At 47.3% G+C, this 18,224-nt stretch overlaps 5 protein-coding genes across 5 annotated transcripts; 3 read left to right on the forward strand and 2 right to left on the reverse strand.

Moving 5' to 3' along the window:
- The first annotated feature begins 1,085 nt into the window (after positions 1 to 1,085).
- On the forward strand, positions 1,086 to 2,411 carry LOC133893312 (probable carboxylesterase 18). Its single transcript, XM_062334308.1, has one exon. The coding sequence runs from the start codon at positions 1,289 to 1,291 to the stop codon at positions 2,303 to 2,305; it is 1,017 nt and encodes a 338-aa protein (XP_062190292.1). The 5' UTR covers positions 1,086 to 1,288; the 3' UTR covers positions 2,306 to 2,411.
- A 5,875-nt stretch (positions 2,412 to 8,286) lies between these two features.
- LOC133893253 (gamma carbonic anhydrase 2, mitochondrial-like) lies at positions 8,287 to 11,811 on the forward strand. Its single transcript, XM_062334234.1, has 5 exons — positions 8,287 to 8,547; positions 9,214 to 9,357; positions 10,420 to 10,545; positions 10,650 to 10,801; positions 11,327 to 11,811. The coding sequence occupies exons 1-5, from the start codon at positions 8,433 to 8,435 to the stop codon at positions 11,609 to 11,611; spliced, it is 822 nt and encodes a 273-aa protein (XP_062190218.1). The 5' UTR covers positions 8,287 to 8,432; the 3' UTR covers positions 11,612 to 11,811.
- A 2,310-nt stretch (positions 11,812 to 14,121) lies between these two features.
- Positions 14,122 to 15,562, reverse strand: LOC133893065 (probable carboxylesterase 18). The gene has a single exon (XM_062334037.1). The coding sequence runs from the start codon at positions 15,467 to 15,469 to the stop codon at positions 14,417 to 14,419; it is 1,053 nt and encodes a 350-aa protein (XP_062190021.1). The 5' UTR covers positions 15,470 to 15,562; the 3' UTR covers positions 14,122 to 14,416.
- A 389-nt stretch (positions 15,563 to 15,951) lies between these two features.
- On the reverse strand, positions 15,952 to 17,020 carry LOC133893215 (uncharacterized). Its single transcript, XM_062334188.1, has one exon. It carries the CDS (start codon positions 16,568 to 16,570, stop codon positions 16,136 to 16,138), a length of 435 nt encoding a protein of 144 aa, XP_062190172.1. The 5' UTR covers positions 16,571 to 17,020; the 3' UTR covers positions 15,952 to 16,135.
- A 300-nt stretch (positions 17,021 to 17,320) lies between these two features.
- On the forward strand, positions 17,321 to 17,897 carry LOC133893288 (uncharacterized). The gene has a single exon (XM_062334276.1). The coding sequence runs from the start codon at positions 17,382 to 17,384 to the stop codon at positions 17,814 to 17,816; it is 435 nt and encodes a 144-aa protein (XP_062190260.1). The 5' UTR covers positions 17,321 to 17,381; the 3' UTR covers positions 17,817 to 17,897.
- The last annotated feature ends 327 nt before the right edge of the window (positions 17,898 to 18,224 follow it).

The following is an 18,224-nucleotide window of genomic DNA, read 5'->3' on the forward strand; positions in this document are numbered from 1 at the left end:
CGAATGACAGATTGGCAGGTGATGATTTAGATGGTGGCATAAATGATCGCTTAAGTGGGATCACGAATCGTACCGACAGGTCCATCTCACATCCTCAAATCATAGGCTACCTCGCGTGCTCACACGCGCATCGAAGAACACAGAAACGAGATGAAATTAGCTGAAGGCCAAGAAGTTGCCGGAACAACTAGACGCCCAGGCCCAGCCAGGGCTGGCAATGGGCAGGAGCGGAACTAGTCGTGGGTTAAGTTCTAGACTGATCCATTTAAATTTAGACTAAATAAAAAAATTATTGTTTTTACAGTAAATACAAAGATGATTTGGATACATAACCTTGGCTGAAGCCCAGACTGACATGCGCTGGATCCACCCCTGGCAATGGGGCTCCCTTCTCCGGTAATTTGCGGAAAATTTCTCTATTAGAAAATGGATATGAAAATTTTTAATTCCCGCAAATTTATATGGGGACAGAGACGGAAAACCACTCCTCATCTCCGCTCCTCGCTATATCCTGATATCACACACACACACATATATATATATATATATGTTATTAGTATATAAATATACAAACATTATATTACGTAGAAAACAATAATTTACTTTTATATTCTGTTGTCTAATATACGATATTTAATCCATCTTGTAATTACCCTTTATACATCAATAACTTACTTATTTATACTACGGATACACTGTTAATATATAAAAATAATCAAGTATGATAATATATAATATTTAACATATCTTATATTAATTACCCTCGTATACATTGATAACTTACTTATTTATAATATGTATACAATGTTAATATATAAAAATAATCAAGTATGATTTAATTTTATATTTTTATTGGGATCTGATTCTTATAAAATTACCGAAAAATAAAAATAGAAGAAAACTTCTCCCAGTAATTAAATAGAAATGAGGATGGAAAAGTATTGTCCGGTCGGAATTGACCCGGTTGCCATCCCTATGCCCAGCCGATCGTCTTCACGGACGGGTGTCATCTGATGTGTGAGTGTGTGACTCTGCTCGGCTCGCCGATACCATATCGATTAGTGTATAAATGTTACTTCTACTTGCACTTGCACCGGCGACTCCTCAGCCAACCAGAGCGACGCAAGCCGCCGACGGCGACTCCTCGGACAGCGTATACCAGTCCCCGAGCCTCAGCCTAGAAAGATCGGTGGGTGAGGTTTGGTTGGCTTTGCGTTGGATGGGTTCAGCACGCGGAGGGAGGATAAGATTCGTACAGCAAGTGTAGCGCCAGGAGCGAGAGCGCGAGATGGAAGCCAGCAAGAGGCAAGAAACGGCGCGCGCGCCGGCGCTGCCGTGGACGGTGCGGTTCCAGATCTTCGGCCTCGTCGCCGCCGCGAGCGTCGCGCAGCGGCTCAACGGCACTGTCAACCGCAGCTTCTTCTCCCTCGTCGACCGCCACGTCCGCGCCAGCGCGCGCCCGGACAAGTTCGGCGTCCGGTCCGACGACGTCGACGTCGACGCGTCGCGCGGCCTCTGGGCGCGCGTGTTCAAGCCGTCGGAGGCCCAGTCCCCGCTCCCAGTCGTGGTCTACTTCCACGGCGGCGGCTTCGCGCTGCTCTCCGCGGCCTCGGTCCCGTACGATAACATGTGCCGCCGGTTCTGCCGCGAGCTCGGCGCCGTCGTGTTGTCCGTCAACTACCGCCTCGCGCCCGAGCATCGCTACCCCGCGGCCTACGACGACGGCGTGGACGTGCTCGGGTACCTCGAGAAGAACAGACTCCAAGATCCCGCCGTCCAGGTCGACCTCTCCGCCTGCTTCGTCGCTGGGGACAGCGCCGGCGGCAACATCGCCCACCACGTGGCGCAGCGCTGGACGGCCGCCAAATCCAAGTCCATTCGCCTCGCCGGCACCATCCTGGTGCAGCCGTTTTTCGGCGGCGAGGAGCGGACGGAGTCGGAACGGAGGCTGGAGGGTGTGGCGCCGATAGTGAACATGCGGCGCTCGGACTGGTCATGGAGGGCGTTCTTGCCGGAGGGCGCCGACCGGAACCACCGGGCCGCGCACTTGACCAGCGAGAACGCCGACCTGGCGGAGGGGTTCCCGCCGGCGATGGTGGTGATCGGCGGGTTCGACCCGGAGAAGGACTGGCAGCGGCGGTACGCCGACTTGCTGCAGCAGAAGGGGAAGGCGGTGCAGGTGGTGGAGTTCCCGGAAGCCATTCATGGGTTCTTCTTGTTCCCCAAGCTCCCCGACGCCGGCAATCTCGTGAAGGAGATCAAGGCATTCATGGATAAGAGCAAAGCGTCCGCCTCGTCTGCTTGATCACCAGTTGGAATCGTATTGTCGTATGATGGCGAATACATAATTCTTGCTGTGAAACTATACGAACTCAAAGTACGTAGTGTCGTCGATCTAAATGCGACAGCATCTTCTTCCTGGGCGATCGATGTAGGGGGTAATGGAGGCCAGCGAACCTTTGTGGCGAGGGCTAAACAGCTGCTGTCCGTCCGTTGAACATGACAGCCATCAAACACACAGATCATAGCCAACGAGCGAATGCTCGGTTGGTAAGCTAAAGGGAGCAAACCTACGAGTCTGGGGTTCGATCTCAGCTCTCGCATCTTTATCAGCTATGTTTTAAATGTGCCAGTCTTCATATGGCCTCTAAGAGTCTGTTTGTTTCAGCTAGAGCTTTTGAAAAGCAGCTTATAAAAGGTGGATTATGAAAAGTTTTTAATGGTAGATTTTAAAAAAAATTTATGGACAGTTTGTTAAAATGGATTTTCACAATCTATCAAAAGTTGAGAAAAACCAGCTTCTCAGATTCCCACAATCCAACCAGCAGATTTTAAAAAGCTATAAACAAAAGCTGTCTGTTTATTTCAGCTTCGGATTGTAAAAGCTGAAAGCCACAATTCGAAACTGAAACAAACATGGCCTAATAAAGACCGGGGCAGTGAAAAAAATTAAAGCCCATTTTTTTTTAAAAAAACACAGATCGTGGATATGACACGTATATGTGTTTTAAAAAAAAACTTGAGTTGCAATGTCTAGAGTCGTGTTGTGTAAGTGTTGCTAATGTGAAAGCAGTTGTTACTATATTTGCTTATGTGAAAGCTAGCTAATAAAGGAGTTAGAATAAACCTAATGAGGACAAATGATATATCATATATATAAGCAGTTATTATATGTTACTCTATTGCCTTTCTCTGATCAGTTGAATCCTGGGATTATTTCAGTGTTGAACATTTGGTATCTAGATGAAGTATATCAAATAATATTTGTATATTTGCACGAATAAATTTCTCAAGATCATCTTCAAAGGTAAGTAACCAATACCTATCACGCAATCAAAACTCTCAGCTTTTGGCTTTCTTTTTAAAAAAAGGCTCAAAGTTCTGTGTCAATGTGTGATATTTGGCCAGTATATAACATGTACCGACTATAGTCCGTATTTCTCTCTGTATTTGGTTGTTGAATCTTCCCTATCAACGAGATCCCAATTCCCAAGTGTGCATCCACTAGGCTCCCCTTTTACTCAACTGGATTCCGAACGATGAATGCCGAACGATGGAAGCACTCACCATGGTAGAAGAGATACCATGAAAAGGCTGAAAACTAGAGGCTCTTTTTGGGGAATGCAGGACTCATTGGGTATGTAACGCTCTCCAATCTTGTGGCTAAAGCAAAAGAAGAAATGATGCGATGTATGGCATGATTGGATATTGTTAACGCATCAGGGTAGGTAGACTTGAAGAACATGATAGATTCGGAGTAAAAGAGATTGGAAGGAGGGCAGAGGTTTGCTTGAAGAAGAAAATAGTTGTTCTAATACATTTTCTGATGCCTCCTCTCCAGATCAGCTACGCTATATAGCAGCACATGCGCGCGCGCCGCACGCCTCAGTTACAAGGCCAAAGCCCAACACTTCGATTACAAGGCCCACTCCGGCCCAAACACCTTCGGGTTCACCCTGACGACCTGCTTGGTCTGTATTGGCGCGCCATTTGGAATCTGCTTCATGCCTTCAGTTGGGTCACCAGGCACAGTGCTGACAGATATGAAACATGAACAGTGTCGATTAGCAACTATTTACACATTCATGCTCTATTTGGCAGGACTTCGACTCCTAGCTACACGTTAAATCTTAAGTTTCTAGGCTAATATAAAGTAGTTTAAGTCTATTTTTAGATTAAAATAGAAACAAAATGATTCATCTAAATACTTTTGATGTACCTACATCTCTAGCTCCACGAATTTCTGAAGCTAGGAATACCTAGCTTCAAGAATTTTTAGAGTTGGAGCTCTGCCAAACTGACTCTTGGTTGCCTTGTGAAGCGTCTCAGGTTATCCTTGATGCTTAAAAACTTTATTATACCAGTCACTAAATCAGTTGCTGGTAAATAAGAGTCTTACAACAGATGATAATATAATCATATAACAAGGAGAGTGGTGAAATAGATCCACCATCCTAATAATATATAAAGGATTCCTGCGATCAATAGGATCCACATCATCAGAGAGCACAGTAGAAACAACATGGTGACACGTCACTTCCACACGCAACTCGGGTGCGGACGCGATCGAGTACTACTCGTCAGCCTCACCGTCTGCTTCGGTGAAACCTAGATCGTCCTCTGAAATCACAAGCAAGAGTGAGTACAAATGTATTCAGCAAGTTACAACCCTTGCCTTACATCAAGGGGTATAAATACATGCATATGATATCAACAAGGATAAAGATACAAGTTTACACATGCAATGGTTTATTTTCATAAAGCAAATTTCGTAAAATCTTCATAATATCATAATTAAATGAAGGGGAAAGGGTTGTTCGGCCATGGTGGAAGATCACCAGGGTCCAAGTTTTAATATTACCGAACACCCCATCCACGACAACCCACGGCACACTACCGATCCTATTTCCAAAAACGGCACACCTTACTCACTCACACCCTAAGGAAACACACACATCCTATGCTAGTTGTTGTGATCAAATCATAGTTCGTCCATGACAGTGGACACAGCTATTCGAATAGTTTTACCTCTGTAGAGTGGTACACTTTACCCACAAGTTGAGTTTGACAACATACCACCACTGTGGCAATGCGACTTAACAAAACTATTACCCACCACAACATCATCACACTGGCTGCCTACAGGAGCTAACCAGGGGTTCCTGACCTTTAACTAGGCCTCCAACCATGTCGCCAAGTTTGTGCCTGCTTGCACCTGCTCTATAGCCTTTCGTTGCACACCTGCCTCTAGACAACCAGTAGACTAGTTGGTGGGATTTAGACTAACCCCTGCCACATACATGATCGAGTGACTGTATGGTAAAGACTAGGTAGGGTATCACACCAACTCGATCCTTAATCGAGTCAAGGCAAATATCTTCACACTAAGTCTGCCACACAGGCAACACTCAAACTCCCATGGCATTCCCTGCGGACACCTTAATTTGCCGTAGCTCTAACAAGTTCTTAGGTGATAACAACAACCGCTGATCATTCCCAACCCAACAACTCACACAACACTAAGCACCAAGTTTCACATATTTCATAAAACTAATTGTGATTAAACATGAAGAAACAGTAACGACTGCAGTCCTAAACATACTAGTAACTAGGTAATTATCTTAACGTAAATAAATTAGCTGAGATGAATGTCCTAGGGTTACCAAGATTATATTCAGTTTGATAACAATTTGGCCAGCTAAAGCGTGGGGGTCCTACTCGAAGTCATGTGTTCCCGACTCCTCCTCCTCCTCCTCGAACTCTCCGGTTTCTAAAACGTGGTAGACAAACAACACAAATAAATACAAATATATGCAAATAAATATGAAATTGGTATGAATAGATAGATTTTGAATTTAGATGAATATTAGTGGAAGAATCGCTGAAATTGGAGTTGAAATGGAGGAGATATGGGCTTCCAAAGTTGATCGGTAATTTAAATCGGGAAAAGGAAAAGGGGAAAATATTCTCTATAAATTGATTTTTGGGGAAAAAAAGAGTAAGGGCACTGTGCTTTTGTGGGCTAGCTTCTGTAGAGGCGGGCTTCGGCTGCTGAACTGGCCTATGGGCCAAGGCGGCTCATTCCGGCCCGAGGAGAGGCGATGGCGGGGATGACGACGACAGCGGCTAGTCCCACCTACCGGGTTTACACACGCAGAGAGAGGGGAAACGGTGGGAGACGGTAGGGAGATGACAACACGGTGGGGCGGTGCGGGGGTGGCGATGTCGAGGGGATCCACGGCGGAGGCTCGCCAGAGAGTGCATCGCCGACGGCTCTCGACCTCGGTTTGGGACGAGGAAAGGCTCACGCTGATCGACATGGCACAACGGAGCTGCTGGGGAGCATCTCGTTGATGAGCTACAGCTGGAACAGAGCCGATTGCTCATTGGAGATGGGAACGGCGGCCGTCAACATGTGATACTCGTGAAAGGGTGGTTTGGATCGGGTTTGTGGGTACTGGAAGCACGTATTAGGTGCGGGGAAGGCATCTATGGGCTTGGTTTGGCCGGTGGAGCATCGACGGTGCCTGACGTCGGTGATGGAGCTCTGGCGGCCATGACGGCTCGGTGGTGTCCCAAGAGAGGGATGAAGGAGCTGAACAGAGGGGCTAGGAGGGTCGAGGGGAACTCGGTGAAGCTCTCCGCGAGGTCATTTTGATCGGTGGCGGCTTGTGAAGAGGAGATCGACAATGGCACCAACGGCAGAGGGGGAGACAACAAGGAGTGCAAGAGATAAGGGAGGGATATATATATATATATATATATATATATATATATATATATATAGAGAGAGAGAGAGAGAGAGAGAGAGAGAGAGATAGAGAGAGAGAGAGAGAGAGAGCTTGCCTCAGGGACTCGGTGAGCGACGATGTGAATCGGCGACTCCTATGGTGGTACGATGCAGTGATGACGATGGTTGGCAGGTGGTGGTGGTTGGCTAGGCGATGGGGGCCAACGGCTAGCAAGCTCGGCGCGAGAAGCAGGCGTGAGTGGGATCGGCGGACGTGAGCGAGAGGAGGAAGAAAGGAGACGGCCGATCGGGCTAGGCTGGCGCGCGAGAGGAACAAGAGAGAGAGGGTCGAGAGAGGGAGTTGGGCTGGAGGAAAAGGAAAGAAGGATGGGCCGGCCGAGCCAGGGAAAAAGAAAGAGAGAAAGAGATAGGGTGGCCGGGTTGGGAGGGATTGAGGTTAAGAGTACAAGAAAAAAGAAAAAAAGATTTTGAGATTTTGGTTTGAATTGATTTGAAACAATACTTGAAATAATTTATGTTGAACTGATTTTAAAATTCGAATTTTGGCTAAAAACTGGAATGTTACACCTTGCCTATGAAATATTTAATTTTAGGGGATAATATAAGAGAACAGTGTCTTCGATCTAAATTCAAAGCACTCCCAAAGACACAAAGTCCTAAATTCCATCATACCCACGCAGAGCGCATGATGGTTGGCTTGCCAAGCTCCTCGTTCGAGCACGTAAGAATTTTGCGAGAATGCATGAGAGCACACGTGCTGGCGTCACCGACACATCAAGTAGAACTTCGAACACCATCCCAAGCAATGGAGGTCACGGTGGAAGCCGGCGCAAGCTCCTCTGCCTCCGCGGGCTACTAGCGCAATTCGTTTGCACCAGGCCACCAGCTGTGGGCTGTATCCTGCTTCCTGAGGCCGGGAGCCGGTACTAGCATCCAAGTTACCAAGTGGCATACCGACAAGTGAATAAGGGAGATGCTCTAGCCACATGATTCGTTTGCTGGGAGATGCTCTAGCCACATGATTCGTTTGCAATTCGTCTGCAAATGAATCCATATGTCCACTATTCATCTTCTCCAACGATCCGTCTTCTTCTCCTCTCGTCACTTCATCACTCCACACTGCGCTTGCTCCCTCGCTCCACCTATCTATGGCCACGTCCCTGCCACAAAATCCACGGCCGCCGCTCTCGCCATGCCAACTGGCACCATTCCCTCTAGCTCCCACCCCAGAACCGCTCATCTAGTTGTCCTCCATCGCCTCGCTCCCTCGTTTGCCACCACTGCCTGCCACCTATGACTTCCCTCTAAGGTCAGAGATGAAGAATCCTGTCGGAGAAAACCCGCCACAGAAGAATATGGCCTGGAGTGCAGGAAGTGTGAGTAAAGCATATCCACAGGAAACGGGCCGGGTTTCGGCCCATCCAAATAAAACCTAAGTAGGCTCTTGTATCCTTGCAACTAGGCTGGACAGGCCCATTTACGGCCCAATACCTTGGCCCAGAGTCATAGGCCTCCTCTCTCCTACAGTCCCCATTGCCTCCTCGCTGCTCCTCTTCTCCGACCCCCGTTTCACCTCACACCATCAAACCCCACACCCGCGTGCGGCGGACGGCGGCGAGCCCCACCCACCCAGGCACGCGGAGGAGGAAGCGAGCGTGCAGGAGGAGGAGGAGGACCTCGCATGGGGACCCTCGGGCGCGCGATCTTCACGGTGGGCAAGTGGATCCGCGGCACGGGGCAGGCCATGGACCGCCTCGGATCCACCCTCCAGGGAGGCCTCCGCGTCGAGGAGCAGCGTAAGCATCCGCCTCCGTCCCCTCCGTCTCTTCTCCTCTCCCTCCGCCGCCCCCTCCTTACTCCAGCCTGCGCTTGTTTCCTCCGAACGATGGGGTCGGGTCTTGGTTTAATCATTTCGATTTGGAGCAGTGTTAACCTCATCCCATTGTTCAGTTCGTCGTGTTCGTCGTTTTAGGACCTGTTAGTGTCAGATCGAGCTGATTAATCGGCGTCCGCATTCGTTAGTATGCTCACATCTTTGGGATGGTTGTTGAAGGGAGAGAATGAAATTGGAACAATATTCCAAAAAATGTAGTAGTGGATGATGGAAATATGATTTGAAGGAAGCTGAAATGAGCCTGGCCTTTAGAATCTACCAACTTGTTTCATACCGACATTTCTGTTTCAAGTGATTTTGTATCTAATATTATTTTCCCTAGCATCATAATAATGCTATTTTCTCTTCGAGTCACACGCAGTGCTGTAGTTGGTGCTGATTAATTCTCACTTGGTAAATGACCAGGAATTTGCATAATATGGACACAGTGCTGAGGAATGTGTGTAAACCTTTTGGGTGCTGTGCACTTAACTCCAAGGATCAGTTAGTTTATGCATTTATGCCTTCTGTGATATGGAAAAACATTAGTCGCTAACTGGCATATTGCCCTTTCATACTCTGTTTTCAGTTTCAAGGCATCGTACGATCATGAACATTTTTGAGAAAGAGCCAAGGATCCATAGAGATGTGTTTGTTGCTCCCAGTGCAGCAGTCATTGGTGATGTTGAGATTGGACATGGATCCTCAATCTGGTATGGCTCTATTTTGAGAGGTAAACCCTTGGACTGTATGCATTATACTTGATGCATGTTCTGCTGAGTTACCATGGCCTTGTCATGATGATCGTCTTCTCTTTTCTCATTTACTGTGCAACTTCTACTGAAAGAGGGCGTTGGCATTGGTCGTTGCTAAGAAATTCAGTTCACAGAGTATGTTTGTTGTGTGTAATTTCATCTTGCAGCTGGCAAATTAATGCAAAACTGGTCATGGTCATGAACCCAGAGCTTTGCAGTAATTACTATATTGTGGTCCGCACATCCAACCTACCAATGAATATGAGCAGTGTGAAACATTAACACTACTTCAGGAGTAAGTCTGCGTCTGCAGTGGCACACTAGTATACAGGTCTTCTGAGTATGGTGATACCCCATGCCCTAGGCAAAGCAATGATTTAACAGCTCAAAGGCACACTCGGCCTAATGAACTGTCGTTAGATTTCCAAATATAGAAACATGTCTAATAAATAAATGGACTCAAACAGTCATTTGATTCATTATCGTAGGCACCAAATTTTAGTGTGACAATTTCGAGTCTTGAGACTTAGACCCTGTCGCATCTCCACACTCCATTACCGTCTAGAGAAGGCTTTTGAAGTACACTGGTTTGTCACATTGGCTAGTGGGACATAAGTGGCATAACTACCATGAGGTACAAAGCCAAGTCACAGTGATTGGCTTTTTCAAATATTGGGAAAGAGTATAATGTGCTTCCTTCCTCGCCCAAAGTTAAGATCTAGGCAACCTCAAAAGTTACAACTTGCAATGATGTGATGTTAAAGCTTCACATACTAGTTTTCTGGGATTGATAACTTTGTTCGAGAATTAGCTTTATCACAGGCATCTAGCACCGGGTTATTATGTGACTGAAATGCTCCATCACTAGTTCACTACTAGTCAACGTGGTAACAATGCTTAATATAGTTTGCATGCTTACTAGGCTAATTAACCACCGGAGTTCAGTTAGTGGAGAACTGTAGTAATGTTCAAGTTGAACTGCATATATTGTCAAAAGTGATAGTGATAAAATTCTGGTTCTTTCTTATTCTCGTCTTCAGGTGATGTCAACAGCATACATATTGGATCTGGAACAAATATACAAGACAATTCACTTGTACATGTTTCAAAGGTTAACATTAGCGGGAAGGTCCTCCCAACCAAAATTGGAAGCAATGTTACAGTAGGTCAGTAAATAACTTTTTAGCTTATTATTGCAGCTAAATGACGGGCTTCATTTTGTCTGGATGATTGACTATATTATACAACTGTCAAACTAAACTTCTTACAGGTCATAGTGCTGTTTTACATGCATGTACCATTGAGGATGAAGCTTTTGTTGGTATGGGTGCCACTCTGCTTGACGGAGTGGTGGTTGAAAAGCACAGCATGGTTGGCGCAGGATCTCTTGTTAAGCAGAACACAAGGATTCCTTCTGGAGAGGTTATTTTCTTATGTTCTCATTAAGCTAGTTTTCCGTTCAATATATGGCCAGTATGCATTCAATTGCTACCGTTTTGTTACAAAAAGTATTAGCCAATGTTCATTATACTATGAAGACAACTTTTAAACCAACATGTTTGGAAGATTACTCATCTGCATGCTCCAGCTCTGAAAAGAATAGTGCAACCCAATTATTTTGGGTTAGAGCCTTAGAGCACATGTATTTTGCGAAGAACAATTACAGTCAGAAACTTAGAATGCCTTACTTTACAATATAGTTTCATCATAACTTATTAGGATGCTTACTGTTGGAGAACTGCCAAATGATGCTGGTGGCATGCTTGTACTGACCTCCAGTTTTAGGTTTTAGGTTTATGCTTTGAATTTGGAAGCTTTATGTTCTGGGTTTAATAATCAAGCCGCTGTTTGCTTGCTTCAAAACCCAGATATATTCAACTCATTTTAGAATAATAAGAATCATGTTTTATGTGATCGGTGAAGTGTACGGTTTCATGACATGATTAGGTCTGGGTTGGTAATCCTGCCAAGTTCCTAAGGAAGCTTACAGAAGAGGAGATCGCGTACATCGCCCAATCAGCAACCAACTATATCAACTTAGCTCAGGTCCACGCAGCTGAGAACGCCAAGAGCTTCGATGAGATTGAGCTTGAGAAGATGCTGAGGAAGAAGTATGCACACAAAGACGAGGAGTATGATTCAATGCTTGGGGTGGTCCGCGAGATCCCGCCGGAGCTCATCCTTCCTGACAACATCCTCCCACACAATGCTCAGAAGGCTGTTGCTCGCTGAACATTTTCTCAAGCCCCTCCTGGGATGCCTGTTGTTGTTACCTCTTGACTTGGAACATTTTGACACGTCTTTGGGTCTTAATTCTCTGTTTTCCCAGCCCAATAAGATTGGGTCGAACGCTGTTTTAGGATCGACCGTATACACCTCGTCTCTTATTCATTGCAATGAAGGGAACATTGAGATTTCTTTTACACCCTCTATATGAAGACTCGTCATTGAAGTAACCCTGTTTTGCACCGTGGTTCTTGATGTCGCTTCTGGTTTTTAGGTTTTCTACTAGCTTCATAGTTGTCGAGTGTAATCCTCCTGATTTCTCTTCCTGTTTTTTGCTGTATCATCCGTCGGCTGCGCGCTCTGGCCGCGGTCTTCACATCTGATACACCCCGCGAGCTGTTCGATCGAACTTGCACGCCCCAGATTGAAATGTCGCGAGAGAATTTTGTTGGCATATACAATCTAGATCGAGTGTACTCTAGAACTTAAGTGGTCGCAAACGCTTACACAAAACCGGGACTACTTGGACATTACATACGAATATATGAAGAACAAACTAAGACACTACTGGCCACTGATGACTAAATGACGAGCACGCAAAGACAACATGGCGGCTTCCATTTCACATTCCAAGCTCAAACTTAGGTGCATCAAATGTGTCAGACGGTCCAATGCCAATCTTGAAGGTGACCATGCCGGTAGCTGATTCGTCGACGTTCACTTTCCACGACGCTGAGCTAGAGCACCACAGTACAATGCCAATCTCTACTTGAACAAGGATTATATATTAGCTTTATCTTCATTTTTTAGATAATGGAAAGTTTATTCCAGCCTCTGCATTTTCCAATGAACACAGTTTGTTCCTTATTACAATTTCAGCATGTAGCTGAGTTCAAGGGGTAAATAAAGTCATTACACGACTAAATATGTCAAACATAGGAGTCTATTATTATCTGCCCACCCGTGTATTGCAAATAGCTCCATATTATGTTTATTATGCTACTATGTCTTTTATGGGTGAGCTTTTTTACCGTCATTGAAGAGGTACCATGTTAATAGTGTTAATTTTGATACCTCCTTAGAATTAGGATGTCTTATTAGTACAAATTTGGTACCTCACAAGGACCATAAAAAAGCTCATATGGATGCTGTCTTGAACTAGTCGTGTAGCTGATTTGAAATAAGTGGTGTAAATCTTTTTTTCTTGGTTAATGAGATGATGTCTTGAAGTTTGTATTTTTTTTCTCAGACTTTTTTATTTATGATTATTTTGGTGCCTTAAATACCGCCTTATCTTTGTATATTAAGATAATCTATACCATTATAATCTTGTCTCACAAAAAAAGGATGAATATACCATTATAATTTCAATGGATCTGATTGTTATGGTATGGTAGAATTAATTTTTATTTTTATCTTTAAAATTGTTTGAGATTTAAGTTATCATGTACTCTATATAAATAGTAGATGAGGCTCAATACAACTTCATTCATGATAGTATATTCATCCTTTTACATGGTACCAGGCGGACACCATTCATCAATCATCGCTTCCGCCGTGCTATCTCTAGGAGATGATCTAATCTTCATGATCTTTCTTGGGGGCTGTGTAACCTATAGTTAAGTCATGTTGTCGATCTATAAATCGATCAACAATTATATTTTTTTCTTGCTCGTCTTCATATTGGGTTTTTTCTACCTTTTCCAATCATAGATCGGTTTGTGCTGTCCTGCTGACTTGTTGACGTTTCTTGTCTCCGTATTTCACCGCCTCGGATTCGATCTCTCGGGTGCCTCCTATCCTCTGATGGCACCACAACATGACGCTCATCAACACGCCCCCTCCTTCGCGGCCTTTTGAGCGCCTCGTCTACACGTCATCATCACACTGGATCGGCGGCAGTGGCCCGTCATTTGCTATCATGAGCCTCGCACCATCGAGAACGAGGCTATTGCTATGTGCCCTCCTAGGCTGCAACGTCGGCACTTGTGGTCATGTCATCATTGCTGTTGTTGCTATCTCTCCGAACAGTGACTCCACCCCATACTATTTGTCCTCATCATGATGCCAGCTATCGCTACGAGTTAGTGTCTTTCTCTGACACCTCTAGGCCACCGCCAGTAGAGGTCCTCGAGCGGATCAACCTGGTTTTGCACACGCGTGGTCATGTCATCATTGTTGTTGTTGGTATTTTGGGAATGTGCCCTCCTCCACGGTTACAACCACGGTTACCTCGCTCTCGGCTACCCCAACAACAAAAAGGTTATCATCACCTGAGCAAATCGTCAGTTTCCACTTCAGTCTAAGCGTTCGCATTACTTATGCTATGACCATTGGGGGATGTTAGAGTATATAATAAGGATTCTGAAGTGTCTGATTGTTATGGTAAGGTATGATTAGTTTCTATTTTATCTTTAGAATTATTTTAGATTTAAACTACCATGTACTCTGAATACAAATAATGCATCACAATATATTCATCCTTCTACATGTGATATGTACTGCCAGAAGATGCGAGAAGGATGCGGTAGAATTAAAGTGATGAACTAGCTACTTGGATGTGTGCTTGTGCTTGTATAGACTCATAAGTGCCTGGTATCAACTCTTGACCCGATATGATAGCTAGTACCGTGGTGTAGATTCTATCCTATGTCCAATAGCCTTGCAAGTTGCAACACAAGTCATATTCCACAAGTGCACGGTGCACGGAAACAACAACGCCCAACATGGGAACTACAGAACGAGAAGTACGTGATCTTACAGAAATTTCATGCCAATTCTCCGAAGCCTCCATCACCAAACAAGGACCACCTAAACCGCACGCTTGGACCTATGCTCTTGGACGAACAGCTTCATCTCCTCCATGAGCTTGCCGGAGTCGGCGAGCTCCGGGAACGCGTGGAAGCCGTGGATGGCGTCCGGGTAATCGACCATCCGCACCGCCTTCCCCTTCCCGCGCAGCGTCTCGACGTACCTCGTCTGCCAGTCCTTGAGCAGGTCGAACCCGCCGACCACCACCATCGCGGGAGGGAACGCCTCGGCCAGCTCCACGCCCTCGTCGCACACGCGTGCCGCTTCGTGGTCCCGGGTGGCGCCCTCCGGCAAGAACTCCCTCCAGAAGTGATCCGTCACCGCCATGGACAGAGAGGGGATAGCCCTGTCGAGTGCCACCTCTGCGCCCGTCCGCTCCTCCCCGCCGAAGAACGGCTGTATCAGGACGGCGCCGGCGACGCGGACGCTTACGGGGGGTGACGTCGCTGGCATGGACGCCCAGCGCTGGGCCACGTGGTGAACGATGTTGCCACCCGCGCTGTCGCCGGCGAGGAAGCAGCTTGAGAGGTCGACGGGGACGGCAGCCAGGTCGGCCGGCAGGGCGTTGACGTCGAGGTAGCGGAGCGTGGCGACGCCGTCGTCGTAGGCGGCGGGGAAGCGGTGCTGTGGAGCGAGACGATAGTTAACGGACACGACGACGGCGCCGAGCTCGCGGCAGAGCCGGCGGCAGAGCGCGTCGTAGGGGCGCGACGCCGCGGAGAAGAGCACGAACCCGCCGCCGTGGAAGTAGACGACGACGGGGAGCGGGGCGTCGGCGGCCGCGGACGAGGGGGAGAACACGCGCGCCCAGAGGCCGCGGGAGGCGTCGATGGTGACGTCGGCGGAGCGGACGCCCGAGGCGTCCGGGCGGGGCCGTGCGGCTGCGTGCAGGTCCCCGAGGGAGAAGAGGAGGCGCCGGACGCTACCGTCCCGGCGGTGCGCGGCCCCGAGGGCGGCCAGCTGCACGCGCACCGTCCACGGCAGGGATGGCGTCCGGCGGGCGCTGTCAGAGCCGGCCATTTTCTTGCCTTCTTGCTTGGGACTTGGGAGCATGCACTAGCTAAGACAACGAGGTGCAAACTGTTCCATGGACGTTATACTTTTTTGTGCGTTTCCGTCTTCGATGCCGCCGCCTCATCTGTCGTATAATAGAGTTTAGAATAGGAATACTGCGGCAATTTACGACAACTGGGCACCGTGATGTCTGACAACGAAAGTTTTGTTCCCGTTGTTCTTTTGGAGGGTAAATTTTTTGTAGAGATCAGTAAAAAAGTTTTTTAATAACAAAAGCTTTATTAATTCTCATCGTCGTAATAAGAGGAGATACAACCGTAAGGATAATCTCAAACGTAAAAAGCGAAACCACCGAACATAAAAGGATAATCTCAAACATAAGAGTAAACTTGAAACAAGCGACATTATCCTAAAGGCTCATCCGTGTCCGATGCTGACCGTCTGCTTCAATAGCTTATATGTCGTTGCTAGCATCTAGCCTGCTCCAGTATAAAACTGAATGATACGTTCTCAACGAAGCAAAATGTCCGAAGTGACTTCTTTTATAAGAAATTTTTTACTGAAGTGATTACAGCAGACGCTTACACAAACCGGCATTACTCGGAGATTACAATAACGAATATAGTTGAAGTAGCTAAGACAGTACTGGTTATTGCTGACTAACCGACGCATACAAAACAACAGCATGGACAGCTAGATTCGGTTTCACATGCCAAGCTCAAATGCAGTTGCATCAAAGGAATCAGACAGTCCAGTGCCAGTCTTGAAGGTGACCTTGCCGGGAGCCGACTCGTCGACGTACACTTCCACGACGCTGAGCCACAGCATGAGCTCCTTGGTCTTCACCCCCGCGATCTTCTTCAGCTTGCCTTTCTCCACGAACGCCGTCACCTCGCCGGCGTAAGACACCGTCTGCTTGATCTTCTTGAACGTGTGCTCCACCTTCTTCTTTCCCTGAACGAGCCACATGAACCCTGCCTCACGGTTGTAGCCGAACTCCTGCATGTCGTCAAGAGGGAAAAGTCCCTTGGGGAGGCCAATCTCTGCAAGCAGCTCGACTGCCGCCTTCTTGCACGCCGCCGCGTCCCCACGGACGACGTCTGCGCCTGCGCGGTAGCTCTCGATGGTTTGAGACGCCATTGCAGGAACTTTGACACTCGCCTGTACGAAGCTCAGCAGATGGTGTGGATTCTTGAGCTGTAGCAGGGAACTGATGATGCAAAATGTGCCGTGAACTTGTGTCGATCGAGGAGCCTACCGAGCAGAGGTTTATATAGAGAGAAGCCGGCTTGGAGACACTGGTGTAACTATGTCAGTATGTGACAGAGGAACATGATGCAGAAATCTTAATTTCAAGGGAGTCGCCATTGTTCTTGCGAATGGAAGTCAGCTTGTTTTGGACTCAGCCGGTCAAGTCGTGTGGTCTTCTTCGGCTAGCTCTTGGAACGGGCGGCAGAATTGACCTGTGAAGTGGGGCGTTTCGTCGGAGATTTCTGAGGATTCGGTGGGGAAATGGCGAGCGAAGCAGCGGTTGACTCGGCCGTGCTAAGCTGCGCGGACCTGTAGGCTGGAATTGCTCCTCCATCAGCCGCAGGCCGAGTTCGGGGAAGCACAGTTTGGCCCCCGTCTGCCCAGCATGGACCGTCGTTTGCCCCAACTTCACCAGTCTGGACGGTCCGTTCTGGCTGCTCGGTCTAACTGAGCAGCCTACACCACAGTGCTAGGCTACCGGGTCAAGACTAGCGCTCTCTCTCTCTCTCTGAACGAAGACCTGTGTTCCCAAAATTGTATCCTGGAAGACGAGGACACGAGATGGCTTTTGAGGCACTTAGCCGTCTATATAAAGCCCACGTCTAGATCATCACTTGCACGACATCCTTCTCACACAGCACATCTCACCTAGCTACTAGCTATCTCTTCCAAACTCTTCTCCTACGAACCACGAACTTTAATGGCGTTCCAAGCTATCGAGAGCCACCGTGCCGGCGCCGACGTCGTTCGCGGCGATACGGCGTTGTGCAAGAAGGCGGCAGTCGAGCTGCTTGCAGAGATTGGCCTCCCCAAGGGACTTTTCCCTCTTGACGACATGCAGGAGTTCGGCTACAACCGTGAGGCAGGGTTCATGTGGCTCGTTCAGGGAAAGAAGAAGGTGGAGCACACGTTCAAGAAGATCAAGCAAACGGTGTCTTACGCCGGCGAGGTGACGGCGTTCGTGGAGAAAGGCAAGCTGAAGAAGATCGCAGGGGTGAAGACCAAGGAGCTCATGCTGTGGCTCAGCGTCGTAGAAGTGTACGTCGACGAGTCGGCTCCCGGCAAGGTCACCTTCAAGACTGGCACTGGACTGTCTGATTCCTTTGATGCTACTGCATTTGACCTTGGGATGTAAAACTGCCAAGTAAAAGCTGCCCTTGTTGTTCTTCTTGTATGAGTCAATCAGTCATCAGTAATTGACTAATTCAGTATCCAATACCAAGTCTTTGTTTCTTTGTATGTTCGCTGTTGTAATCTCCAAGTAACGCCTGCTTGTGTGATCTTTTCGTCAGTAAAGAAGTATACGCCTTGTTGTAATCTCCGGTTAACGACTGTCTACGATAGATACCAAGCTTTCAGTAAAGAAGTATGCGTTTTTTAATGCTCTGGTGAAACCAGCATATACCTCGATTCGATCACTCGATTTGCGATCCGCTTAAATATTTTAAACCATCATGTCCCACGCATCAAGTTCAGGAGAAGAAGAAAACCTAACAGACCAACAATCGGAGCCCATATATCATGTACGTATCTGCTGTAGCTC

This window comes from Phragmites australis, chromosome 15, assembly GCF_958298935.1.
Source record: "Phragmites australis chromosome 15, lpPhrAust1.1, whole genome shotgun sequence".
Lineage (NCBI taxonomy): Eukaryota > Viridiplantae > Streptophyta > Magnoliopsida > Poales > Poaceae > Phragmites > Phragmites australis.